The sequence below is a fragment of the Theileria equi genome (genome assembly GCF_000342415.1).
Source record: "Theileria equi strain WA chromosome 4 map unlocalized gcontig_1105316255039, whole genome shotgun sequence".
In the NCBI taxonomy this organism is placed as follows: Eukaryota; Apicomplexa; class Aconoidasida; order Piroplasmida; family Theileriidae; genus Theileria; species Theileria equi.
In genome coordinates, this window is record NW_004668229.1 from 726,415 (window position 1) to 752,850 (window position 26,436).

General features: G+C 41.6%; 11 protein-coding genes and 1 non-coding gene across 12 annotated transcripts; 6 read left to right on the plus strand and 6 right to left on the minus strand.

The window, feature by feature from the left end:
- Positions 1 to 27: 27 nt before the first annotated feature.
- On the minus strand, positions 28 to 3,016 carry BEWA_054660 (conserved hypothetical protein). The gene is made up of 3 exons (XM_004832805.1): positions 2,619 to 3,016; positions 278 to 492; positions 28 to 236 (listed from the first exon to the last, which is right to left on the minus strand). The coding sequence occupies exons 1-3, from the start codon at positions 2,923 to 2,925 to the stop codon at positions 51 to 53; spliced, it is 708 nt and encodes a 235-aa protein (XP_004832862.1). The 5' UTR covers positions 2,926 to 3,016; the 3' UTR covers positions 28 to 50.
- A 215-nt stretch (positions 3,017 to 3,231) lies between these two features.
- BEWA_054670 (hypothetical protein) lies at positions 3,232 to 3,585 on the plus strand (the record flags this gene model as incomplete). The annotated part of the gene is made up of 1 exon (XM_004832806.1): positions 3,232 to 3,585. One exon carries the CDS (start codon positions 3,232 to 3,234, stop codon positions 3,583 to 3,585), a length of 354 nt encoding a protein of 117 aa, XP_004832863.1.
- A 137-nt stretch (positions 3,586 to 3,722) lies between these two features.
- BEWA_054680 lies at positions 3,723 to 3,805 on the minus strand. The gene has a single exon. It is a non-coding gene; the product is annotated as a tRNA-Leu (tRNA).
- An 83-nt stretch (positions 3,806 to 3,888) lies between these two features.
- BEWA_054690 (methionine aminopeptidase, putative) lies at positions 3,889 to 6,775 on the minus strand (the record flags this gene model as incomplete). Its single annotated transcript, XM_004832807.1, has 6 exons — positions 6,471 to 6,775; positions 6,278 to 6,436; positions 6,078 to 6,242; positions 5,736 to 6,023; positions 4,138 to 4,343; positions 3,889 to 4,101 (listed from the first exon to the last, which is right to left on the minus strand). The coding sequence occupies exons 1-6, from the start codon at positions 6,745 to 6,747 to the stop codon at positions 3,889 to 3,891; spliced, it is 1,308 nt and encodes a 435-aa protein (XP_004832864.1). The 5' UTR covers positions 6,748 to 6,775.
- Positions 6,776 to 6,829: 54 nt separating this feature from the next.
- BEWA_054700 (cytochrome C oxidase assembly protein, putative) lies at positions 6,830 to 8,152 on the plus strand (the record flags this gene model as incomplete). The annotated part of the gene is made up of 4 exons (XM_004832808.1): positions 6,830 to 7,049; positions 7,088 to 7,236; positions 7,280 to 7,460; positions 7,497 to 8,152. 4 exons carry the CDS (start codon positions 6,830 to 6,832, stop codon positions 8,150 to 8,152), a joined length of 1,206 nt encoding a protein of 401 aa, XP_004832865.1.
- A 52-nt stretch (positions 8,153 to 8,204) lies between these two features.
- Positions 8,205 to 9,146, minus strand: BEWA_054710 (conserved hypothetical protein; the record flags this gene model as incomplete). Its single annotated transcript, XM_004832809.1, has 1 exon — positions 8,205 to 9,146. The coding sequence occupies one exon, from the start codon at positions 9,144 to 9,146 to the stop codon at positions 8,205 to 8,207; it is 942 nt and encodes a 313-aa protein (XP_004832866.1).
- Positions 9,147 to 9,330: 184 nt separating this feature from the next.
- Positions 9,331 to 9,879, plus strand: BEWA_054720 (hypothetical protein; the record flags this gene model as incomplete). The annotated part of the gene is made up of 1 exon (XM_004832810.1): positions 9,331 to 9,879. One exon carries the CDS (start codon positions 9,331 to 9,333, stop codon positions 9,877 to 9,879), a length of 549 nt encoding a protein of 182 aa, XP_004832867.1.
- A 358-nt stretch (positions 9,880 to 10,237) lies between these two features.
- On the plus strand, positions 10,238 to 11,010 carry BEWA_054730 (conserved hypothetical protein). Its single transcript, XM_004832811.1, has one exon. The coding sequence runs from the start codon at positions 10,302 to 10,304 to the stop codon at positions 10,854 to 10,856; it is 555 nt and encodes a 184-aa protein (XP_004832868.1). The 5' UTR covers positions 10,238 to 10,301; the 3' UTR covers positions 10,857 to 11,010.
- An 886-nt stretch (positions 11,011 to 11,896) lies between these two features.
- Positions 11,897 to 13,603, plus strand: BEWA_054740 (hypothetical protein; the record flags this gene model as incomplete). Its single annotated transcript, XM_004832812.1, has 4 exons — positions 11,897 to 11,915; positions 11,954 to 12,065; positions 12,116 to 12,529; positions 12,598 to 13,603. 4 exons carry the CDS (start codon positions 11,897 to 11,899, stop codon positions 13,601 to 13,603), a joined length of 1,551 nt encoding a protein of 516 aa, XP_004832869.1.
- A 215-nt stretch (positions 13,604 to 13,818) lies between these two features.
- BEWA_054750 (hypothetical protein) lies at positions 13,819 to 20,001 on the minus strand (the record flags this gene model as incomplete). Its single annotated transcript, XM_004832813.1, has 1 exon — positions 13,819 to 20,001. The coding sequence occupies one exon, from the start codon at positions 19,999 to 20,001 to the stop codon at positions 13,819 to 13,821; it is 6,183 nt and encodes a 2,060-aa protein (XP_004832870.1).
- A 686-nt stretch (positions 20,002 to 20,687) lies between these two features.
- Positions 20,688 to 22,541, minus strand: BEWA_054760 (hypothetical protein; the record flags this gene model as incomplete). The annotated part of the gene is made up of 1 exon (XM_004832814.1): positions 20,688 to 22,541. One exon carries the CDS (start codon positions 22,539 to 22,541, stop codon positions 20,688 to 20,690), a length of 1,854 nt encoding a protein of 617 aa, XP_004832871.1.
- Positions 22,542 to 24,439: 1,898 nt separating this feature from the next.
- On the plus strand, positions 24,440 to 26,407 carry BEWA_054770 (hypothetical protein; the record flags this gene model as incomplete). Its single annotated transcript, XM_004832815.1, has 1 exon — positions 24,440 to 26,407. One exon carries the CDS (start codon positions 24,440 to 24,442, stop codon positions 26,405 to 26,407), a length of 1,968 nt encoding a protein of 655 aa, XP_004832872.1.
- Between the last annotated feature and the right edge of the window lie 29 nt (positions 26,408 to 26,436).

A 26,436-nucleotide genomic window follows, 5' to 3' on the forward strand; every position in this document is an offset into this window, starting at 1 on the left:
AGGAATGGTGTAACTGGTAAAGAAGAGAAGAATCACAAATTAGAAATTCATTAGGCCAAGAAGGACTCAATTCCCTTGAGCCAGACCATGTACTCTCTCTGTTCCTTGTCAATGCTGCAGGCATCAATAAAGTCGCAGAGCTCCGAGTCAATTCCTAGGCTAGATAGCCACTCGTCCAAGGAAGCTTGCAAAGTGTCATCCAAATCCTCAAACTCTGGGCCATTGTAAGAAGATACCTAAGCATAAGATGAAAGCTATGGAGAGAGCTAAAACTTACGGAATTCTTGGCCTCAGCATCAGCAAACATGCGGACGTTGCAAATGATGTACCTGAATTTCTCGTCGTTTTGCAAAGTGCTGCAGAAAAATGTTACTCCATGTCCATTCTTCTTCTCAACGGTTACGGAAAAGTCAGTCATTTCAGCTTGAGCATCTCCCTCACCCTCGGTTTCGAATGGTGATACCAATTGGAAGTCAACAGTTACATCAAAGTCTGTAAATAAATGTAAAGATGTTTCTATCGTGTGAAGTGTGAGCCTATCAGAACAATGATGGAATAAGCGAGTGTGCGATGTTGTAAGGGCAGTTTGTGCTTCATGTGTGTAAATTGCAGTGTTTTGTATAGAACTGTTCAGGTGGGTGTAGAGTCGTCTAGAAGAGAGCGTATTTTACATGCGAATGATTAGTCATGACATTATAGTACTCCAAAACTTTTTTACTAGACCAGCCACTGTTCCTACTGTAGCTAGGCCTCCTAATACTCCGCCAACTGATGGTGCTATTTCTTTGTAGTGAAGTTTAATGAAGGTAAGTACCTTCTGAAAAGGGTTCTGTGAACCATCAGAGCCTTGTCCAGCAGCTTCATCTCTACCTTGTAGAAGAATCTTAGTCTCAGACTCTGTATCAGGAACCTGGTCAGATAGATCAGCTGCGGGGACTTCCTCACGTTGAACGCCATTCTGTCCACGGTGTTCAGTGATTGCTTCGTGAATTTCCTGGAGAAGTTCAGAGATCTCATCATCCTCATCTGGATCTAATTTTTTATCACCATTTACTGCTTTCCAACTGTTAGGTTCTTTGTCTCTTTGATACCAAACGTTGGACTGATCACGAGTAGCTGAGAGGCCAATCAAAAGTGGTACTCCATTAGACCCTTTTGGAGAGAAAAACGCAAATACTTGACTGGCGTCCTTTGGAAACTCAATTCCTGTCTGCTCCATTTCTCCATTCTTTAATTTGCTAATATACCCAGGAGAAATATGTAGATAATAGGAATATTCAGTAGTCATAAACGCGATATTGACATCACATCCTGCTGTAGGACATTGGTAGCCATCAGTATCACTCTTATTTGAAATATCAACCTGGTGAGCCTTATTGTGTCTACAGTTTTCTCTATCAAGCTCTCCATTAAGATCTGACTGAGAAGTACTATCTACCTCCCATTTACTACTATCCTGATTGAGTTTAAAGTATGTGGACCCAGTGGAGGCATGTAGTCCTAGGAGCAATGGTTTAGTATGTCCAGAATCCTTTTCCCAGAAATAGACATAAGCCTCACTACACCAAGTACCATATACAGGTGACTCAAATGGTATGTTCTTATTGCCGGTCTTAGTAGAAAGGAGTCTTATATTTGATTTGCCTCCAGTAACAGGACTATGCTTGTACTTTTTATAACAATCATGTACAGTTGACTCGGTGACTTCTACTTGAGTAGTTTTATTTACACTTGGAAGTGTATTAGTGTCACCATTGGCATAGTAAGTACCATTGATTTTACTGAGATTTAGTCTGCAAGCTCCTTTAACTGAGTGATAATTTCTTGGAGTTTTGGATAAAGTTGAGTTTCTTGAACAACACCGTAATCTTCTCCTTTCCATGGACTAGAAGTGAAAAGAGGATATTCTCTTTTTATAGTAGTCATACTTATCATTCCAACTGCTCTTTTCAAGTCCCACTATGAGAGGAAGTGTATTAGTGAAATCATAGTCCAGGTAGTATACGGTTACCCTTTTCTTATATTCACCTGAATCTGTTAGGGAAAATCCACTTTGTTTTTCTCCATTGTAATTTATTCCGCTAATATAATATCTATCAGGGAAGGAATGAGTGTATCTCTTGTAACCTTGTTTTGGTATATCTTTATCATTTTTGACAGTTATTTTATTACTACATGCATCTTGATAATGCCCACCAGCCGCTGTTTTACTAATGTCAATGTCAACCGATTCTCCTCTGGTACAGGTATGAGTACCAGTCATTTACGATCCTCCATCTTTATTCAGTAGTATTTCCTAATAGTCCCTCCACTGACTTCCCTCTATACTGCTCACCCATTTATTCTTCCACAGTAGTAACCCATTCATGTCCCAACTGGTGTGAGCAGAATGGTTAGTCTCTGTATATCCATTGAACGACAGCCTAGAATACCAACTCATCCTTCTAGTCTAAATCTGCAAAACACTGGAAATAGCACTCATGCCGATACTTCCACCACCTTATCAGTTACTCGTCAACAGCTCGCTTACACAAGTCGCTCATTAGTCTACTCACGGGCTTCCGTGATGCTAGGCATCGTGGAAGCCGTATAAGCCGTACGCACATTTATGCACGTACCTCCAACGGTCTTCTTGAGTGTCATGTTGACGTCGCCGTCCTTTTCGGCAAAGGTCCACTCCTTCTTGTCCAAAAACGCCTTGACGGTGGATGGAGCTTCATAGTTTGACTTTTCGTGGTGAATTTCGCCTTGAATGACCTGCAGGAGTTTGCTGGACTCGGCGGAGAAGCAGCGAGTGGCGTTTCTGACAAAATTGTTGCCATTGCAGAGGGCCATTTTGTTGAAAATGGCGCTCCTGGTCGAGATTTTCCTGGCGGGGATGGCCTGTGCAAGGCACCTGAACACCTTTTGTCTACAATTCAACATTTTCGAGGGGCAAATTGTTCACACAACAACGTCGACGTTTTTTTAAGCTGAAAAGGTGAAGTGATGCAAAATTTATCGGTAACTAGTGCGCAAAACGAGAGATTTAAAGCCACGGGATAATGGGGACCCAAGCCCAGGGATTCCACACACCGACAGCGACTGCGGAAAACTCTACAATCAGGAATGTCAATGGATGGATGGTAGAAGAAAGGAGACAAGGGGTACCTGGAAGGGTGTGTAGAGGAGAAAATGGAGGGGTGAACGGGGAATTTTCCTCGGTTACTCGGCGACCAGCTGGAGCTCATAATGATTGACTTGACAATTTTGAGGGCATGGAGCGGACTCTGCCAACTGTACGTCAATACACGCGGCGCCTCGGAAGCAAAAGACAGTGTACAGCACGCTGTGATGTCGCAGGATGGAAGAGATGAAATGTGTCTATCTGGAGAATTTGTGGCAGCTCCGTTTATAGTGTATGGAGAGAGGGAAAATGGAGGGAGGAAGAAGAATGAAATGTGTGGAGGAAGAGACTCGTCGGTGTACCTCTACCATCCATTCTTTTCCTTTTTCTCCTTTACACATGAATTTTCCTTGCAATATATTGCATCCATTGTTGGTCTGCAAGCCCAAAAAAAGCGTCTAAAAATGGCCAACGTCTAGGGACGGACACTTGCCGTAGCTTCCCCAATGTGGCCTGTATGTGACACCATGGCGTAAACCATAAGCTATGCTGTGGCAGTTGATTAAAAATGGAAAAATAAAAGTGATGAAAGTGGAAAAGGAGACAAAAGGCCAATTGCACGGAGTGGGGTTCGAACCCACGCGGTCTCTCAACCAGAGGATCTTAAGTCCCCCCCCTTAACCACTCGGGCATCCGTGCTACGCGGCGGCCTCATTTTATTGGCTTAAAATGCAATATTTTGCTAAAAAATGCAAGACACCAACAGGAAAAGTTGAAGATTCTTAATAATCATCTCCTCTGGAGAGTACTTCCTTGCAGGTTGGTCTTAGAAGGATTGTATGCTCCATCTGCGAAGTAAAACTGTCCTTGACATCACAGAGAGGTGGATATGGAACAACAATTCCTGCCTCTACAAGATTCTTGAGCATTACAGTCCCCTTGGAGTTTGTCAAGTCATCCAACCATCTCTTACAAAAGGGAAGGGTCCCAAAGTTCTAAAAGGGAATGTGTGAAACGCATGCAAAACTTACGGTATTGATGACCTTTAGGAGTTCCCTGGCACTTTTCAGCCTTAGAGGAGCAAAATTTGCGTAAAAGTCCTTCATATAATGTGAACACTCCATTTTTTCCCAGACGTATCCTTGCCCAGTGGAAGCGAATGTCTCAATGGCGAAAACATCTCCCTCCTCCATAATATCGTTGCAACCACTGTTTGCCACAATTGGAACCGATTTACCTGAATGTTGATGTGTGTAATGTATAGTATGGGAAGGTAAGGAATCTGTTCAAAGTTTCAAGGGATGCCGAAGTTGTAATTAGTATCATTGCATTAGAAAATTGAACCCATAGCTCCAACCGCTAAACCATGCATAATCAGTGGCATACAAGTAGGAGACAAGCGCCAGTATACAGGATTCCACCATGGGCCACCATCGTGATTACCTAACACTTTCCAGTAGTCATAATTGGCATGATCAGATTGGAGTTTATTAAGATAAGTGTCACTAACAACACTAGAGAAGTTAGTACTGGTAAGTGGATTGTCTTTAAGTAGATTAAGCAGTTTACCTAGTCCAGTACTAGTGTCTCCAGCTTCTATCTGACCGCATTCATCTCCATTCTTGTACCGGTACCAGTGTCCATCACCTCCCTTGCAGTAGTAACAGTAGGTATCTCCAGATTTCTTAACACAGATTAACAGAAGAGTTTGTCTTGCCATTAGGCTCTAAATGAGCATCTTTAAACAACTACAAGTGCACATAAGTCCTAGCATTCCAGTATACCAACAAGAGAGTAGTCTAGAGGGGAGTGTCTATTACCACTGGTAAGGTCTATGGTAACTGCATTGTTATCGTAACAGTTTTGTTGATCTAGCTCTTTCTCTAGGACTTCGGGTTGGAGTTTATGTTCATGCCAATCTTTGTTACCTTTCTCACTCCTGGCATAATATTTGGTTCCACCTGATCCAGCAATGGTAACTCCTATCAAAATAGCCCTGGTATGTGTCTGAGTACCATTCTCATGCTTCCAGTAATAAGCTACAACCGAAGTAACATTGGCAGTATTGTTCATAGTAATCCCGCTAGTAGGATTACTACTATCATCTGATACTTTTGCAAGTTTGAATGGCGCTCCAGTAGAGTCTTCATGTTTGTACTCGTAGAAGTTCGCAGCAGATTTTTGGTCAAGAGGATAGGGTGATCTTGTGACTTTAATCTGTTTACTTCCACTCTCATAAGTCTGTCCAGGGTCCCCATCTCTATCTGGCTTGTGTTGAAGCTGAATGGTTATTCCTTGATCCGCCATTATTAGTAGAGTATATAGACCATGGTGTTCAGAGCAAGTCCTCATACATGGACATTATAGTCCCTCTTCTAACACTCACCATCCATGTTCATAGAGAGTATGTTCCTCAAGACTGAGATCCAATAGTAGTCTCCTATCCACTCCTCACTCAACATTCATCCTCTCTCACAACTAGCTCACTGTCTTACAGTATGGAGTACATCCTAAAGCTACACCAGTACACCAAAACATTCTCCATCCCAATCTTACATGTTACTCTATAAAACTTTGGCATCCTTTTGTCTCGAACAGACCAAAAGCCATGACGTCGACCAAAACTTACCAGAATGAATATGATATGCCCCAATACTGTGTCCTGTAAGGTTCCTTATAGCCTTGACGGGATATGTTCTCCCATTAATGACAACTTCATGGCTCTCTATAGCCTCTTGAATAGCCTCACCAATCTCAGCCACCCTGGCGTCAATACCAGCCAGCTTTACGCCTACATTGGTGCCCTCTTGAGTGGCCTTGATGAGTTCATCATACTGCTCATCAAATGCGATAGTAAATGCGCTATCTATAATGTAGCCATTTACGTGCGTTCCAAAATCCAGCTTGCAAATATCCCCTAAGGTGCATGTAGAGATGGGGAATGAGGATAGACAAAGGGCACAAAACAAACCTTTACGCAAGATAGTCTCATCGCCATAGTTTGGGGTATAATGTGCAGCGCAATCATTGAGCGAACAGCCAGTAGGGAATCCCCAACCGGCCTTGAGCCCATCAGCTTCAATGAGTTCCTTTGTCTTGGTCTCTACTGCATTCACCAGATCCAAGCATCTGACGCCTACAAGTTCTGTGGACTAGAATTTAGCGACAAACCTGGCTTAATAACCGACTGAATGTACCTGCGAACTTGACGGTGGACTTCAGCAGCTTTTCTCATGTCGTTGTAGCGGTCGCTGGAGATTTTCTCCAGGTGCCTCTTTTCTTCTGCAGACACTCGCGACGCTCCAGAGCCATAGTACTCGCAAACTTCACCTGTAGGAGGCTATAAAGCTGAGAATAGGCGCACCTTCCGGGTACTTTTTTCCCTTGAACTGTGAAACTACCGATTTACTCCAATCTACCGGCTCCTTCCACTCTCCTACCAGCCTTATAGGCTCAGGATCGGTTGGATTATCCAGCAATGGGTTCGTTGGCTTGAGAACAACCGACTCTAGCTGCAGCAGGGCGTCGTCATCCTCTTCAACTGCCTTTTTCTTGGACTTGCTCTTCTTTTTAGTGCCCTGGGCGTTCGCTTGCATAAACTCTTCGAGTATTAAATCGTCCTGGTCCGGTTTGCCGGTCATTTTTTCGTCCCGAGAGAAAATTCGCTCTGATTTTCCGGAGCGCATGGGGACCGGACCGCGTCAGTCCTAAATGTCGGTCAAAATGGCCTTTCGTTTACTTTTTCGAGGCTACACGAGTACAGGCGCCTTTAGGCCTGGATTTCATCACAGGTTTGTGGAACGTTACGTTGCCAATGGCCGATTTGGGTCCATACACAGAGGCTTCTCCTCCCATTCGGAGGCTCAGAGACTCAAACTGCCGAGGCGTGGCCTCGATATAGCGGTGCCTGGAAGGGAACGGAGCGTTGGAAGGTGGCTCTTGTGTTAGTTTGTGTGTATGTCGATTTACGCCAATTTACAGCCTGCGCTGGGCTCACTGCCGGGGTTATGACCATTGGAGCCTACGTCAGACTCAATGAAAGTGGCCTCTCGATGCTGGACTGGAAGTTTCTGGGACTCCCGCTGCCTTCCACCGAACAAGAGTGGAACAAACACTTTGATCGCTACAAGGTTCGTGCGTTTTGTTCTATCCAACAACTGATGATGCATTCAGGAAACACCAGAGTACAAGAGCGTGCATTACGACATTACGCTCGAGGAGTACAAGAACATCTTTGTAAACGAGTGGGTACACAGGATGGCTGGAAGGATCTCTGGAGCTGTCTTTGCCGGAGGATTCGTCTACTTCACCCTCACCAAGGCCCTGAAACCAGCTGGTAAAGTTCTAGCCGCAGGTTTGTCCTCGTTCATGCCTATACACTAAAATACAGCAATTGGTGCGTTGGGAGTTTCCCAGGCATTCATCGGCAAGTGGATGGTGGCTAGTGGCTTTGAGGAGCCAACAACTGAAAACAAGACCCCTAGAGTATCTCCCTACAGGCTCACTCTGCACTTTTTAGATGCGCTTGGAATCTACTCGTTATGTCTTTGGAACGGATTGAATTTACTATCAAAACCAGAGGTGTTAGAAAAAGTGGGAAATGTCGCCAAGGTTAAGGGGTGGATGAGAAGAACCGCAATTTTTGCGCTCTTTACTATGGCGTACGGAACACTTGTCGCCGGAAATGATGCTGGGTTGGCATGCAATACCTGGCCAAAGATGATGAATAAATACATTCCGGATGAAATTGCCAATATTGAATCCAAAAGGCAGTGGTTTGAAAACGGAATGATCGTACAGTTTGTGCACCGTTGCATGTCCTATCTCACGTTTGCATCCGCTCTCTGTGCACTAACTTCAGCAAAATCTGGAGTTCCAGTCGTTGCAAAAAAGGCAGCCATGGGGGTTTTCCATGCATCAATGCTCCAAATCGCACTCGGAATCATCACTGTCGTAAACCAGGTTCCTCTACACGGCGCTCTATCGCATCATGCAAATGCTCTTATACTCTGGAGTATCTTGCTCAACGCATTACGTAAATTTTAATCGCTTTTGCACGAACATGAATGTGTATGTTTTCGAGATGTTAAAATGGTAGTCACTCCTTCTTGACAAGTTTACCAAAGAAACCCGTTATGCGTGCGGTATTCTCTGGCAGTTTGATAGTTTTTATTTTCCGTCGAACCGGCTTTGGGCGTACAAGAGGTTCTTGCGTCCTTTTGAGTTCCTGTTCCACCTTTTTCTCCTCATCCAACTTTTCGAGACGATCCACAACCTTTGATGGTAGGATGCTCTTGGCGGATTTTGACAAGAGGGACTGGATGATTCCCCAGCAAAACACCTTACACTTGTCCTCTTTGATCGTTATCAAGTGTTTGTTGAGCCCCTTTGTGGACGTGCATTCGGACTCGCAATAGTCTGGTATTATGATGCCATTGTCTGCGATGTGTTGGCGCATATTGCCAACCTTGTGGGATAACATTGCAAGAAAACGCTCGTTATTCGGCTTGTAGAGCAGCTCCTCTCCTCCGGGGGACTCCATGGTATCGCAAAGGTACAAGAGTCTGTCCTTGACATTATTCACATTCCTGTTCCAGAGCGTCAAAACTGCGAGCTCCAGGTCCCTATGCTCGTTGGATCCGCCGCTTCTGTAGCACTCGACGACTCTGGAGTGCATCGTCAGAAACTTTTGGGGGTTATTGTACAGGACTGTGATGAAAATGAACATGACATCAAAGTCAAAGGTGCCCAGAATGTACTCTGGAGTCGCCACAAATTCGTCTATAAACACGCTGACTGGGTTCACTCCGGGCTTGATGCCCTGCAGCCAGTAGATCCTGTCCTTGTCCAGCATGTAGTAGGAGGGAACGTAGAGGTCATTGGGGCTCGGCAGGACCATGACCTCGTAGCTCCTCCCGTCCCTCTGCGATTTTATGCTCTTCTTGATCAGCGCCAGCTGCGACTTTTCCGTAAACTCAAACTCTGCGGGAGCAGCCTGAGGCCTGCTCAGCTTCAAAAACGTCGACGTTCCGAAATCCATCGTCTAGCGCCCGCGAATCATCCTCAAACCCAAATGTGTACGCGATGCACAGAATGGCGAATCAGTAGAATGGGATGAGAGTAGATGGAGACAGAAATACTTGTGAAGCCGAGGGAATCCGGTAGCGACACTACAAGGGGCCCGGCCTTCCACACACACTCAACTTTAAACGGCCAAACTTGACATGGGCGCCAAGGAGACACAAGAGGAGGACAACGGCCTTCCATTCCTGCCGCCGCCGGTCGGATATCGCAAGTACGTCGAGGAGAAGGGGAAGAAAGAGGAAGAAAGGGTAACAATCGCATCATTCTACGAGGCCGTCAAGAGAATGGACAAAAGGGGTCCCATACACCCGGAAATTCTGGCCATGCAGAAGCGCAACGCCATGGTAGTCACCTTCCGGTGGCTCAAGGACGTCCTCTACAACATCTTTGTCTACTTTCTCACGTCGCGCTCCTACTACATCTTTGGCTTCGCCTACTCGCTCTACTTTCTCAAGGAACAGGTCGTCTCGCTATTCAACTGCCAGAACGTCTTTAGGAGGGCCGCACCAAACCTCAAGTTCCACCAAGTCATCCTCCACAAGGTCGCGTACGTGGCGCTACACCTCGTCGCCATTTATCTCATACTCAAGAGCATACACACCAACGGCTACATTCCCATGAGACTCGCCGACTACATTCACCTCTTTCCAATGACCGAGTACAGGAGCTCCACCCTGTTTGTCCCCTAAATTTTATCCGTATCTGTGTGTCTATGATGCAAACTATCCGACTATAAGGAGGATGAATGTGAGCGACTGAAAGGAGCTCTATGGCGACCAAGGGGAGCCTAAGGAAGAGTAGGATTCTCAGTACGACTGTAAGGAGTACTAGACGACCAAAGGGAGTCTCTAGAAGAAGGATGGATGAGGGAGTTTATGGCCAAAAGTGTCCCGGCTGTCCATACCGGAACCGGGTAGTTGACCCCCAAGGCCACGACTAAATGCCACAATGACCATCAAAAGTCCAGAGCAGCGATGGAAAGACCCAGGGAGTGCGAGAGCCTCTGCACACACACCACCCCAAGTCGAGTGGCGTCGTTTGTCCCTCAGTCGTATAATCGCCAAAATTTTCGCAATTTCGCGCGTCTGTACGGAAAATAATGCAATAGAAAATGGGAAAGAAGGAAAATCTCCTCTTTGACATCGACGACATCATCGAGAGCTCCAGGGACTCTGTCGACGCCTCGGAAGGCACCGATAGCCAAGTCCTCACCAGCAGGTCCGTCGAGAGCAATGACAAGGTGCATCTTGCTCGATCAGAACAGGTCTCTGAGGTCACACCTCCAAAGAACGTGGCAGCTGCCGAGCAACAAGCACCAGCCAAGGCCCAAAATCACCACGAGAAATGGCAAGCAAACCTACACGAAAAGATTGAGCGCCTCAAGAAGCAGGAAGTGGAGGAAACCAAAGCCAGAACGAAACAGGCAGCCGAAGAACTCGAGAAATGGCACGTTGATCGCAATACCAAAATTCAGGAAAACCTCCAAAAACTCCTACTCAATGAACCCAAGGAAGCTAAACGGGACATTAAAGACCCATTCGACTGGGAAAAGTGCGCAAAGTATGTCCAAGAGAGCGATTACTTTCCAATTGATCAATCACATGGCAACTCACAAAAGCTTATTGAACTCGTCATGAAGAGAAAGAATCTTCATCAGAATGCATAATACGGAGCATACGAGTGGAACGAGTAGGTAGAGTATGGCGAATACATGAACGAAGCGAATTGATGAGCTGGCAGGAGTATCCTACATCAGTAGGTACGACTGCTATCTCCCGAAGAATGAGGGATCTGAGCTATGGAATAGCGAACAAGCGACCACAGGCTTTAGCCTGAGGGAGTAATGGTCATCTACTCCCATTCCAGTAGACTCTTTAATGGACTCTTTAGAGGACCTTTTACCAGTAGGATTATCACTGCGTAGGTCCATAGACCAAAGCAGGTGACCTACCGACGTCAAAGACTAGGTAGTTTGTCACTATGGAATGAGTATAACGAATGGAAGAGTGATGGAGACTCTATGAGGAAAGCGAGTAGAGGACAAATGACGAGCATACAGAGTATGGTGAGCCCAGGTATTAACAAGGCTTAGCATGGACTATCACTATGTGCCATCATCACTCTTCCATTCTTATAGTCTCTATAATGGTCATTTAGATTCCCGTTGGTCACCTTCACAGCTCCTATACTGCGTATGGTCACCCATTCACTCATGCTCACTTTGTTCGTATTATGGTCATTTTGAGTGCACTTTGAACTGTCGTCTATTCTCATTCTGTTAATACACGCAAGGTGTCGAGAGATGCCATGGAGTAAGGATGTAGCATATGTATTTACTAAATTAGACTGTTATAGGTGTATGTCCTATGTGGGTTTTGGTATTCATCTGCACTAACCATTCTCTCACACCAGTTGAGACATTAATGAATTGCTGCAATGGAGAGATGAGGAAATATCTATGAACATATGGTACTAGATAAGTGCTACAAAATGGATGAGAATGGAGGATGGCTAATGATAGTGGATGTGAAGCTAGTGACTACAGCCCATATCAATATGTAATTGTCGATATTGTCTATAAATATGGATATACTGCTTGTGGCCAAACGATAACTCCTCAAAGGGAAAGTACTCAAATACAAGAATTCAAAACCTACATCCATAAATTCCCTGGAAAATCTCTATACCTAGGTGGCATTTATCACAATGGAACTAAACAATATGGGTTTATTTATATCAACTCTTGTCACACGGATCTTGCAGTCTACTACTGGAGTCATGATGATGCTAATTTCTGTCCCTTATTCATTAGGGTAAAAAAACATGGTGGTCTTGGAATAGTGACTATTATTATGAATACTACAAGAGAGATGATGTAAGTTCCAAGACTTGGACAAAATATGGTATAGCCAACAATGTTTATAGTGGACTTGCAAGGATTGTTAATGAGGAATGTTTTAAAAGAGTAGTTGCTCTCAAGTTAGACCATACTAGTGGAACATATGCATTTAATGGAGAAGAAAATTCAGAAATCAATACGGATGTTAGGATACAAGTTACTGAACAAAAGGGTACACCAAAAGATGGATACGATAAATACACTCACAACCTTGTAGGAGGAGGTGGATCAATGAACATTGTATGCACAAGGCATAAAAGCAAATTTATCAACTTCAAAGAATCAGTGCTTGGTACCACATGTTTTAATGCACATATCTACTACTCGAAGGGTGATGTTGGTCATGATAAACCCCTAATTTTGGAGCTTGGCGCTGGTGATACATTTTATAAGCTTAATGGCAAAGAGTGGGTTCATGATCCAAACTTAAAATCTCTTCAGTTAGTAGACACACTGAAAAACCTTAGCGGGCACATATCATAGACATTTCTGCAACTGTACAATATAGATGTGGTTCTCCTAGCTGTCATGAAAGGATTAATGTAGCTTCTTCTGAAGATTCCAGTTACAACTACAAGAACTGCAAACACTCTATTAGTGGTGGGAGTTCTCGAAAGATTTCTATATCTTCATTCACCTACAAGACCACTCCTCAAAATGGGCTCCCATCTGTAAATGAAGTCACTGAGCTCTTAGCATTCCATTATCCCCTAAGTGTAGGAACAACTTATCCCCTCTTAATTCACTATAAAGTATCCGATATTAATAAATGGTACAAGAAAACAAAAGTAGATAATACTTGGGAGGAAGTATCTCATAGTGATAGACCTACTGACTATAGTAGTGAAAAAGAGAAGAAAAAGATTAAGAAACTCCTTTTAGATCCTCACTCCCCATCTGTTGTCTTGAATATTAAAAATAGTGACAAGAGCAACAAATCTGACAGAACATCTGGTGAATACTCTAATCATGATAATGATGGAAATAAGATTAAAGTTGATGCAGAGAATTTTGAGGTGGATGATAAAGAACGAGGAACCGAACAGGGCGCTACTGAATATAAGAAATACAAACACACTGTTGAGGGAAAGACACATTTTAAACTTAGTTATCTTAAGCACGGTGGAAATAGACTCGATGACATAAAATCTGAGGAAGTATTGGTAGAGCTTGCAACATACTACTGGGTTGGCGATACAGCCTTTGATAATCCTCTGGTTGTCATGTTAAAGGTAGAGAAAACGCCTAAAGCTGAGTACATATACTATGGGAGAAGCAATGATCCCGGTAAGACTTGGCAAAAGATTGATAGAGAGAGTGAAAACCAGGAAATTGGTGCTACGGAACTAAAGGTGAAGCTAGATGAGCTAAAGGCAGAGTACTTTCCACCATCAAACATAGGGGAAATTGTAGGAGGGACAGTTGCCGGAGGAATAGGAACAGGAGGTGCCGGTTTTGGTGGATATAATGCAGTGCACTCCCTACCTGTGGTAGTAAAGACTCTCCCTCTCTAGACTCCTCTCTTGTTGGTATACTGGAATGCTAGGACTTATGCAGACTTGTACTTTGTCCAGTATGACCTTTTAGTCTATACACCATAGAATGATACTCACAATCAACGATATAGGAAAGTAGAGAAACAACTAACATGAAACAAAAACAAACCAACAAATTAAGACAAATTACTCAGTAACCAAGTTAGTATCTATAGTATCTCCATAGAGACTCATTAAATCTGTCTCACCCAAGGATCTCCATTATAACGTTTAAACATCCACAAGCCAAATCCAGTAAGACCACCAGCTCCGGTAAGAGTACCAGAGGATATACCGGAGATGGCTCCTATACCAAGGGTAGCACCAGTGACAATAGTGGCACCTCCGTCAGAAAAAGCTTGAGTTTTAGATTCTTTAGCAACGCTGTAGCTACTTTTAAGAGTGCTGAGTATTTGGAGGATTTCTTCATACTGTTGGGTATCATCACCTGTGGATAAAGCATTTCCTGCGGATTCCCATTTACCAGGGAGAGTACTACCTTGGTAAGTATTCTTGTACCAAATATGGCCCCTATCAGTCTTGTAGTAAATGAGAAGGGGCTTATTAGGATCATCTGGGCAAATGTAGACTCTTACTTCCTCTACGTCAAGAATATTTTTAGGCAGTCCAGTAAGAATTTCTTTAGAACTTCCTAGGAACTTTACTACGTGAAACTTCTGTCCAGATAAACCATCTTTGAGTTTGTGGATGTACACTTCATAACCTTTAAGAGATTCTTCATCCTCCTTCTTAACTTGCATCTTAGTATCACCGTGAGAAGGATCCAGAGTATCCTTATTAGTTGTCTCACAAGCATCATAGTAACCAGGATTGTCCTTCTGAGACACATCTATGATCACTGCATTATTTAGCCTACAGTTAAGGAGGCGAAGTTTTTTCTCAAGAATCACTTTGGTAGGTGGATTTGGTCTCCATTCTTCCCATTTAGTATTATCTAAAAAACCTTTATTTTCATAGTACTTTTCTGTAGTTGATTGTGAATCAGGTCCCTGGGTAGTGATTTTGACGAGAAGAGGTCTACCTATCTGATCAATGTGATCCTTTGGCCTACTCTCTAGGGGAGTCCAGTAGTAAACCAAAACACTAGAAACATACTTTAGAGGTTTAGCGACAGTTATATTCACAATTCCAGCAGTAAGTTGTCCGTTACAGTTAATATTTCGGATTGTAAAGTAGTTCCTATTCTGTACAGTGTGCTTATATTCACTGAATCTGGATATTTCTGACATTCCTTCAGGCTTAACATCAATATTGTTGGTAGATTCATCCTTATAAGCGTGTTCAGGTTTGGAAATACTCCGTTCATAAATATCTATAGTTACTTCTGGAGGTTTACAATAACTCTGCAAACTATCAAGTATGCCAATTATCCTATCATATTCCCTCTCATTCTCTGGAGCTCCAGGTCCTACTGTGTCCCAACTCATTCCCTGAGTGGTACTCTGAAACCACTTATCCTTTCCATTAAGGGTACTAGAGTCTATGTAAAACAGGAGGGGAATCTTACCACAGAAGTAGACAACAACTCTAATAGCATTTCTGACAGGTAGCTGATGCTGTAATGTTTTAAGTGGTATATGTTTGTTCTCTTTCTTGAATGCAGATATGTTAAACTTATGAGGGGTGCTTCTAGTATAAGCAGCTTCATTTGGAATATGTTCATAAGCACTATAGCTTCCAAGTTGACCATCTCCTACTTCCTTTACAGAGACTTTCTTATTATCATGCTTATCCATAATATCTTTACTGTCATGACAATAATCAGTAATTTGTGCTACATCTATTTGAACAACATCATTGATCTCACAATTTAGCAATTCTAACTCAGCTTGAGTAGGTCCTTTCTCAGGATTTTTAATCTTATGAGATATCCACGAACCGCTTCTTCTGGCATAATAAGAGCACTTAGGATCTTTCTCAGATAGTACCTCTACCAAGAGAACTTTCGTGGGTGTCTGACCGCTACCATTCTCATGCTTCCAGTAATAAGCGGAAACTGCGGTTACCTTTTTCCCACTAAACTCCGTAGTAATAACATTCCAACCATCGTCTTTAATCTCCTTTAGTGTGAATTCTTTATTTCCACTAGAATCCTTATGAGTGTACTTAAAGAAGTTCGCGGTAGATCCCTGGCTAGTAGGACAGAAAGATCTTGTGACAGTAATCCCCTTATTACTTATGGTATCTTTATATTCCGGGGGGTTTTCAGTTGCCCTTTTGTTTTCTGAGAGCTGAATTGATAGTTGTGAATCTTGTGTTTGGGGTAGAGATTGAGCTGCAGTTGTAGGAAGAGCAACGGATATCGTTGTGGAAACTCCACTGGTACTTTTACCAACCCTTGTATCTGCGCATGTTTGGCTTTTACATCCAAGGTCTTGAAGCACTTTATCTACTTTTCTCCAGCTGTCACATTTTGGATTATTACCAATATCCTCAGGTGTTGTGCTACCAAAATTCCCAGGAACTTCTATCCAACTATTACTATTACCTTCTCTCTTAAACCACTTATTTTCTTTATCACTTCCATCCTTTTTAACATATATCAGTGCAGGAGTACCGTTGCAATAGTAGACATAGACATCCACTGGCCCCTCAATAGGAAATCTTAGTCCATAAGAAGTTATTCTCTTCCTGGGACTATTATTATCACTATTTTCGTAATACTTAATCTTTGAAAGCTTTACTTGGCGATCAGATATTGCATGGACATAGTATTCCATGTTAACAGTATTTATCCTTTTCTGAGTATATTTAACTGTGACTTTCTTGTTATTGCACTTGCTACAACAATACCCACTTCCTTGTACATTATTCTCAGATACCTTCTTGCTAAGATCTATGGTAACCGCTTTGTTGAGACTACAGTTTTGGTCATCCAGTACATTTTCAAGGGGCTCACCTTCTAGTTTATTCTTTTCCTGGGCACCACTCCAACTTTCCCAGTTGTCTTTGCTGAAGTTATATATATACTTTCCATCACTATTTGATATCTCAATGAGGAGTGGATTGTTCATTTCTTGGTCTCCAGTCCAGTACCAGACAGAATAACTATCAACAGGTCTATCGCCACTTGATTTTAAGTCTGCAATATGTTTATTTTCTTCCCCAAATACCACCTTACCCACATTGAAAGGAATATCATCCGAAGATGTGTGTATAAACATGTGGAACCTAGACCTATCCGGTTCCTCAATTTTATATAGCTCAACATCTTTTCCACTACTTGAGGATATTTTGTAAGCTTTACTATTTCCTACATTTGGTTTTTCCTTTATATCTATTATAACTCCAGACATGGCAGTTTCTAGAGGTAGAGCCGTTAGGAAACCAGGGGTAAAGAAATTATTCATACGAGATGTACCGGAAGGGATAGTAACAAAAGTAACTTTATTCTGCTCTTTAACAATCCCCGGATCTTCATATTCATCATAAAGTCCGACAAAATCACTGGTATTGTTTTGTTCATCGTCAAGATTACCAAAATCCTTAAATACCTCAGTAAATTTAAGATTATCATCTGGATCATTAGGACTTGTAGGTAGTCTTGGTTCTTGAGCAAGGGATACCCTAATTTTATGACCGCATGCACTTGTACTCTTTGTAATAATATCTAGGATCTCCTTAATTTGTTCCGTATTTTTACTTTCAAACTCATTAGTATCTTCTTTCCATTGCCCTTTTTCAGATTCTCTCTTGAACCACTTACCACTTCCTCCATTAAATTGAATATGTATTACAATAGGAACACCTCCATCACATTCCGGATAATAGACTATAACTTTCTTTACATCTGTAAGAAGTCCTACTTTACTAATATTTTGCTTATCGTTTCCATTGTATATAGAAGATATTTTAAGGGTGTTCTTACCTGTTGTAGCAGGAGAATGTTCATAAATATTGTAGTAAGGAAGTTCAGGATTATTGAGAGGAGTTATCTTAATCCTCTTTTCATGTGCGTAAAGAGAAGTGTGACAGTAGGGCTCTTTAGCTTTCTTGGAAATATCTATCTGAGTAACTCCATGTATTCTGCAGTTGACTTCATTAAGCTTTTCAGTGAATTCGTATGTGAGTCTAGATGGATCATTCGGATCATAAAATTCTTTAGTCACTATTTCGTCAATCCTTTTCCATTTAGTACCATCTCCACCGAGATTCTCAAACCAGTCGCTTCCTCCAGCCTTAGGCTTAAACTCGACTAGAAGAGGCATCTTTGACTCCTTGCTCCAGAAATAAATATTCAAAGTAGGTCCATATTCAGTATAGGGAGGAACTATGTTAGTAGCATTACCGTTATAGGTAAGTCTAGAAACTCTTTTACTACTTTCCAGTTGATAAGTTTTTGCTTCATATACACTTTTGGCTTCAGTTGGAAGATTATATGCGTTAGATTCTGTTACTAGTATGCTTTGTAGACATTTGGATGTTTTTTTGTCATAAAATCTTTTAAGATCTGTGGGATTTGTTAAGTCTATTGGAATAGCATTATTATTCTCACAATTCCAGTGGTCCAAAGACTCTAACAAACTTCTTCCCTCGTTACTACCATATAACCAAGAATCACTATGACCGTTTCCTTTACCATAGTATCTTGTATTTTGTTCACCGTTCTTTTTAACTTCAATGATAATTGGTCTATTTGTGTCTCCTTCCCAAAAGTATACATCAAAAATTTTTACATCAACGACTTTTGACTGAAACTCGGATCCACCAACCAGTTGCCGTTGTACAACAAAGGTCCTATCATTTTTCATGGCGGGTTTTTGGGAATTTTTAAAGAAGTTAACTACAGGAGTATCCCTAGACTTTGTAACAAAAATTGGAACTCTCCTAGATCCAGATTGACCGTAGTAATTACAAAAGTATTCTCCTTCTCTTGGATTTTGTTCGATGTCAAACTGAATACCCTCTTGTTTAGTCTCTATATGACAAGGTTTTATTTGAAGAGGACTTCTGGACTTTTCCAATACATCTTTAAGCTTGTCTATAACCTTATTAGGAGATTGTTCAGTAGTTGCACTGAAGCTATGTTCCTTCCAGAGACCATTTATCTCTTCTGTTTTGTACCATTTATAATTCTTCTGCTCCCTATATCCAGTGCTGTTCCCAGTTTCTACGCAAATTAAGAACGGTTTATCTTTATCACAAGGTGAGACATATACAATAAAGCTGGTAACATTCATAAATGGTAGGACACCAGATACTAATTCCTGTTTATTACCCTCTATCTTAACTTCAGATACATTGAAAGGTTCTCCATAGCTTAGAGTCGGTCTATATCTGTAGGAATAGAGAACTGGGTAAGTACCAAATACCTCACTATATCCACAAGAAACTCTATTCTTGTGTAAAAAATGCTTAGGATGATGGCAGTCTTTCTGATTGCCGATATAAATTTGGAGAACTCTGTTATATATGCAGTTGAGAATATCGAGTCTAGTTTTGAGATCGTGACCGGAAATGTCAAATTTTCCGGTACCCTGCATTCCTATGGGTCTCCACTTATCATGTTGATAATTACCATCTTTACCAGGTCTACTAATATTCTCAATCCAATACGAAAAACCAAAGTTACCAACAAATTCTATCAAGAGGGGATTTTTCTTCTGACTGTCTTCCTTCCAGTAGTAGACGGATATTTTCCCAAAGTTCCCTTTGTCAACTGGGATTGGTAGATAATAACCTATTCCAAGAGTTGTCTTCCTTCTGTACGTAAGTGGGACATTATTGTGAACAAGGATTGAATTCTCCAGGAACTCCTCGTAGTTATATCTTGCGTATCCAGATATACCAGGACTATCTTGTTGAAACTTCACATCAATATGTTGTTTACATATTGGACATTCACGATTATCATTCTTATCAGAATCTATTCTTATGTAATGAGACATGAATAATCTACATGTGAGTGCATTTAACTTCTTCTCTAAGTCACTTATGTTGGAATAAGTATCATTATCAGGATATCCTCCAGATAATGCTTCACCATCTATTCTTTGCCATTTTTTATTAGCGTAGTGCCCAAGGTTCTCAAACCAATGTCTCTTTCCTGTAATATCTTTGACCCTTATGAGAAGAGGCCTCTTTATAGAGGCCTGTTGACCATCATACGCTCTGTGATAGTACGTAGTTACAGATTTTGTACCGTGAAGTGCCTTAGCTAGTCCTCCTATTTTTTCAATCTCTATACCTTGCCAAGTCACATTTGAGATCTTAGAAGTTCCAATAGCTTCATGGGTACAGAATCTGAAGTCTGTATTCCCTAAAGTTCCCGCTTTCGCGGTTAAGTGTCTACCTCCCTTACATCTACATACTCTGTTGCATCTGTTATGTACGTTCACAACCGGTGAGATAATCATTCATTCTCTGGTTATCCTTAGTCCCTTTTAAGCCTTCTGTTACACGTTTTTAATTATGCGGCACCCTATTATCACCGTTGTAATACTGTCCTCATTCAGTATCTATATCCCATTCATCCTCCCTCACAACTGGCTCACCGTCAGAGAGACTATCCACAGAACAAGATGAACAACTATCAAAGCAGTACTCAGTAGTACAATCAACACTCACATCAGTAGAAATCACTTCAACGTCTATCCAATCATCAACCTCCACCGAGTCCCTTTATCCTTAGTAGTTATGGCAGATATATGGCCAGATAGTCTGCATGTATAGTAGACATCTACAATGTATTAGCTGAATGCTTCAAGGGCATAACTCTATGCATAACAATGGAGAGAACTTTATCGAGTAAACGTATCTAAAAACCTGAATAATGAGCAAATATAATGATAAACAAATTACAGTTTGTGCTAAGCACCGTCTCTTGACCTTTTTGAAAGTGTGTTGCATCCAAAATGTTCACCAGGTACTCCAGAGCAGCTTTGTTGTGAATCATTCTGCTCTGAAACCAACGTACGAGATGGACATTAGCAATGCAAATGTGTACTACAAGCGGTAGTCCGTAGATGAATTACGGATTTGAGATGCTAGACAGTGGATTCTTTATACTGCATTTTAAATTATTAAACTACTATTACTATTACTACTGCATTCTTTCAAGTCTTTCTTCAAATTCATATTTTTTCAGAGTACTCCATCCAGAGCCTTCATTCTCGAAATAGTGGAGTTTAATCTTGTAATTTTGCTCAGTGTGTATTCTCAGCAGTTTAGAGGTACCCTTGGAATGGAGTTCACAGAGGTAACAAACGGTGTCATGCTCAGCATTCCATAGGCCAGCTGACCCATCCACAACTTTTTCTATGAGATTGCCAGGCTTGGAGGAGTAATAGCGGATGGTTATGCCCTCGACAACGGACTTCTTGAGCTTAAACCTACCGTTACCTTTTGCGGAGGAAATGTCTAGGGTAAACTTGGTTGGAGGACCTGTGCATGTTTTCAGAGCGGCAATTTCCTGAGCATATTCCGTTATTGATCTTGACCAACCAGGTCCGCCTCCACCAAAATATCCCGTCTTTTCCTTGTACCTGAAGATTTCCCGGTAGACAGTCACATTATGTATATTAACTAGTATCATAGCAGTGCCAGTACCCCTGAGGAATGTTATGCAATAAGCACATTTCCCTGGAGTAGTGTATCCACTTGCATCAAGGACATCATATGCTTTCCATACTTCCTTTCCATTATACTTAACCTCCTTTACATCTTCCCTGTGATTTATTATGTAAACCCTTGCAGGCGCTCCAGCAATGTCGACGTCAACCGTCTTGTAGCGGGGATCCGTAAGAGAGGCAAGATCCAACGTTTTGGGATCTGGTGGAGGACTGAAACTATGTTGTCTAGAATAGTCAGCAAGCGGGGGAACAAATTGGGGAGTTTCAAAGCCATACTGTCCACTACGAGGTGCTATTGTGGAAATAAGATTAAGATATTCTTTATAGTCTTCTACAGAAGATTTACCACCAGAATTACCCTTAATATCAGCAAGTTTCTGATCATACTCTTCCTCAGTAATGCTCCTCCATTCTCCACCAACATTCCTCTCAAAGTATCTGCCTCTTCCTGACGAATTCTCCACGACAATTATTTCTAGTAGTTTTACATTCCCTTTTCTATAAACAAGACAAGAAAGGCAATAGTCACCGTTTCCACCATTCCATAGTTCCTCGTTACCATCCTTTACTTGGATAGCGACATGGCCAGGTTTAGGGTAAAAGTGCTTAGTTGTAACGCCTAGTAACTCTGTTTCAAATATTGTGCACTGATCAGTACTAGTTTTAAAGGAAAGGTCAATGTCTGAAGTACGTTCGGCAGGAACCCTTAAACCTAGCATCTTTTCTCCATGATTATCACAGACCGTCCACTTCCCATCTTTAAGTTCAAGATAGTACTCCTTAGAAGCGCCAGATGTCCTAGTTACTACAAGAACAAGTTCAGGCTTCTTATCCTTGTTTAGGTAGGCTTTAGCATGATCAAATGTTTCTCCAGAGGAAAGGGTGTAGATATCTTCACTGCCGTTCACAAGCTTGGAGACGCTAACACCTTTATTAGGAACAATGAGTTTCACTGTGTTTGCAACAAAGGAATACTCGAAGAATTCGCACTCATCCTTATCTGGACTGGTAAGATCCAGAGTAACTCCATCCTGTTCAGCTGATTCTTCCACCGTCAGATATTCTACCTTTCCAGTATTACGTCTACGAGCTGATGGCTGTATATACTCTTCTTCATAGACAGTTCCATTAGCAAGATCCCAGACCAGTCTTCTGCCGCTAGATCCACCTTTCCTTGTCTCCTCTACAAAATCACCAGTCAAAATTTCATCTTCTGCATAGTCGTCTAGAACCTGGATAGATAGTCTGTCAGTGGGAAGTCTGGAGCCCTTGCAGTTACAAAGTCCTACTAGACAGGATGTCAGAAGAATGGAAAAGATATTCATCTTCCCTTAAATGCTCATCCACTAGGACACACCATGAGATGTTTGATGAGGATATAGTGTTTTAGGCCCGTGACACTTTGAGAAGACGAGTGGAAGAATGAAGAGGAGGAAGAATAGACAATGCATGGGGCGAAGAAGAGAATGTCTGGAAAGGGAAGATTAACAAAAGTGTTCACTACAATTTTTTGCTGCGATAAATAGCGATAACATGATAATTTGTACCTGTTATATGAGCACCCTTGCAGTGGAAGAAGGCTGCTCAATCGCTCTCAGTAGCAGTCGTAGAGATTTATAGAGGTGGTTATTCCCTGAGTTTATCCAATGGAAGACGCAGTATAAAACTCTTACTATCCTTTAAACTTCTTTGGTGTTGTACTGAGCTATGTTGGTTATTACTATGACAAGTTTGGCAGGTTATCCACGCCCATCATTCTCCTTGATGCTCATCTTACAGAGTTATTCTGGGTATAAAATTGTGTACAACCTTCTTAAAATTCATGGCTATGCTTGATGAGAAGCCAAAATTTTTACGCAAGACTTCATGGTAGACAATAGTTGAGTGCCTCTGTCGCTGGGTTTCTCCAGTTATCCCGGCTAATTATGCATTATAACCCACTATTTACATTCCTATATAGAGCTAAAAATGTATACTGTGAGATAATTCCAGCTATATATAAAACTAGCGTAGATGGGAACAAAGTATCCCATGAAGACTACTCTCCTACTATGCACTAAAAAGGACTGTTTGAGACCTGTCACATTTTTACCTAATTCTCTTATTTATATAGAGGCGTATCACGCCCCTTTATCTCCAATGTACCCTGCCACAACCGCTGCATGCAAGCTTAAACTCCAACTGCCACAACTCTCTTCAGCGTCATTATAAAGTTTATTCTGCACAATATGCAGAAATTTACAACAGAACCATCATTATAATCATATAATAAAGATGATTAAAACAGTGGAGTTGTATACTTAAGGCACAGTTAGCCATTAAAACGAGGATCTAGTATGACACTCCTTTAACATATGTTCTGGGCCATCTATGGGCACATAAGCCCTGCACCACCGTATTTTCCCTTATGCCATTACTATAGATTGTACAAAAAAATTACAGTGCAAGCCAAACTCCGGTTATGCTAAAAACATTGAGGGAATGTGAAGAAGAGACCTCCATTATATCCACTCCTGACCGTGATATTAGGCCCAAAATGGGCACAAGAGGAGATGGTAGAATTAAACTATAGAGGTGAAAAAATGGAAATTTAAAAGTGACGGAAACTGCACATTTGGGGATAGAAGAGTCCACACAATATCGCCGCCCACTTTGCGGTCCCAAATCTCATTCTATCCGTAATTTAGCCCTAAACTCCTGTGTTTCATGATTTAAAGTATTTTTGCACCAAGGATTTGGGCAAATAGTTGCAGTTTTAACGACTTACTAACCCTTTAAATACATCAAAATATCGCAATTGGTCCTTTAAATTGCCCAAAAACGGAAAACTGGGGAGCTCAAGTATCGCTAAAAGAAGCTCCTGAAAAAGACAAAATTTGTTCGATTGGAAGAGTAAAGATACGCACGGAGAAACTGAGATATTGAGACGGTAGATGGTCCAGTAGCCAGAGGACTACCACAAGTAGGTCAAGGAGCTCCTGTCTCTCTACATCTGCATTTTCCACTGAGGCATTTACCCTTTAGGTACAATAAACGGAATGGAAACATTGTAAAGCTGACAGAATAACTCAGAAACCTGCCGGAAGACGACCCGTTTAGGATAAACATAACGGATTCCATGTTGGAAATTTTGTAAATGGCACGAGTAAAACAGGTGCTCCATACTATGTAAGATATGGAGTAGGATGAAGGTTCTAGCAGTACTATGGAAGGAGGATAGTATATGGGTATCAAATATTCTGTCGTAGATATTGCCAAGGATGCCAAAAATAATGTTACAACTACATACTATGGGAGAAATGGATATACCATAACTCTTTCTAGGATAGATAACCCGAGGATAACCAAAGAGCATGGAAATGACGAAAAACAGTCACTCAAGAATTACAAACAATATCACCATAAAATTCCGGAAGATAATGCTTGGTGGTCTGTCTATTATCAGCTCCAAAGGGTTGAGCACAATGGTATTGAACAAACTGGATTTGAAGAAAAGGGTTATCTTAAAACCCATAAGGCACTGGAAGTGGTATACTGGTCAAATGATGAACACAATTCACTTCCACTGATCATTGGCCTTGGTGAAGGTAAACCAATCTATTTTAAACGAAAAAATGAGACTAACAGATGGGAATATTCCAATATTGTACCTCCTGCAGATTTATCAGACTACAACAAAGTGCTTGAAGGTCTTAACAAAACATTTTCGGATGTTGTGATAGTCAACCTCAATGCCGATAAAGATAAGAAGTACTGTGGTCATCCTTCTTTGAACTGCTTTAAGAGTCCTAAGGACAGTTCTGAAAGCAATTGTTCTCAGGATAGCACTTCCTTTGTTACCATTACTGTTTCAGAGATAACTGGTGGTACGGTTCCTAGTGGCTTTAAATGTCTTAAACATTCCTCCTCCGGAAACAAGATGAGAGTTTTAGGTACATACCATGGCGACTCTATGATCTCATTTACGGAGTCCACTGTAGCCACAGAATGTGGGTATGTAAACGCTTACTACACATCAGAGAGTAGGAATGATAAGCCTTTGTTATTAGAACTGTCAAATGGAGCGGATCAGGGAACATCAAAACTTTATACTCTTGGAAATAATAAATGGGTGCCTTCAAACTTATCCAAAAATGATCTTACTCAGGTGCTTGATTACGAAAATTGTATGCGAAACAACATTGTTTTGGCTGATGTATCTAAGAAGGAAGACTATCATTGCAAATGTGAGAATAAGCATAGGAGGATCGAAGTCGTCCAAAACACTCATGATTTACCAGATGAATCTGAATTGTATGAACACACTATTAAAAGTACAGGAGGTAGAGAAACTCCAGAACCCTCTTTTAATAAGTATAGATTCATGGATGACATTAAAGATGTTACATTGCCTGAAAGTTTAATGACGGAGGTAAAGAAGATATACGTCTACCTCTGTAAAAGTAACACAAATATGCAGTTGCTAATTTATATGGACAATGGATCAGAGCCTGGAAAATGGTTAAGAAAGAGTTATGGAGACAAGACATGGACAGAAGCTAACTCTGTTTCTTTGTCTGGAATAAAGCCAACTGATAGTAACTCCAAGGATAAGATTGGGAAAGAACTTCACAAAATTGCCAAGGAACTCAGCATTGGATGTCAGCACGAAGATAGTGCTTCCTCTGGATCCTCTCCAGGTAGTGCAGGCTCTGTTGGGAATAGTGGATCTCAAGGGCATAAGGGTGAGCTAGGTACTCCTGATGGACCTCAACTCACTGTTGCTCCTGTATCCCCTTCAGGTGGAGAACAAAACTTTGGAGGTGGTAGTAATGGCGGTTCTACTCCATCTTCATCTCCAGAATCAGGTTCTCCTACCTCTGAAAATACTCAAGATAGTGCAAACACTAGTAGTGGTTCACCTGGTGAAGGTATTCAAGGACCCACTGGACCTGGTACTAAGTCACCTGAGAGCGACAAAACACCCACAGAAAAATCCGAAACTGATAATGATGATCAAAGCCGTGGAGATAAAACTTTTACAGATAAAAAGGGCCCCTTTCAGACGGCACTTACCTTCATTAGAGATCACCACGATAAAATAGTGCCATCAGTTGGCGGAGTATTAGGAACTGGGATTCTGGGTCTTGCCATCTGGAAGGCCCCTGCTATATTTAGCAGGGTACTTGCAATCTTCATTACTTCTGTATAATAGGGGACTACTATCTTGTCACGTTTGCG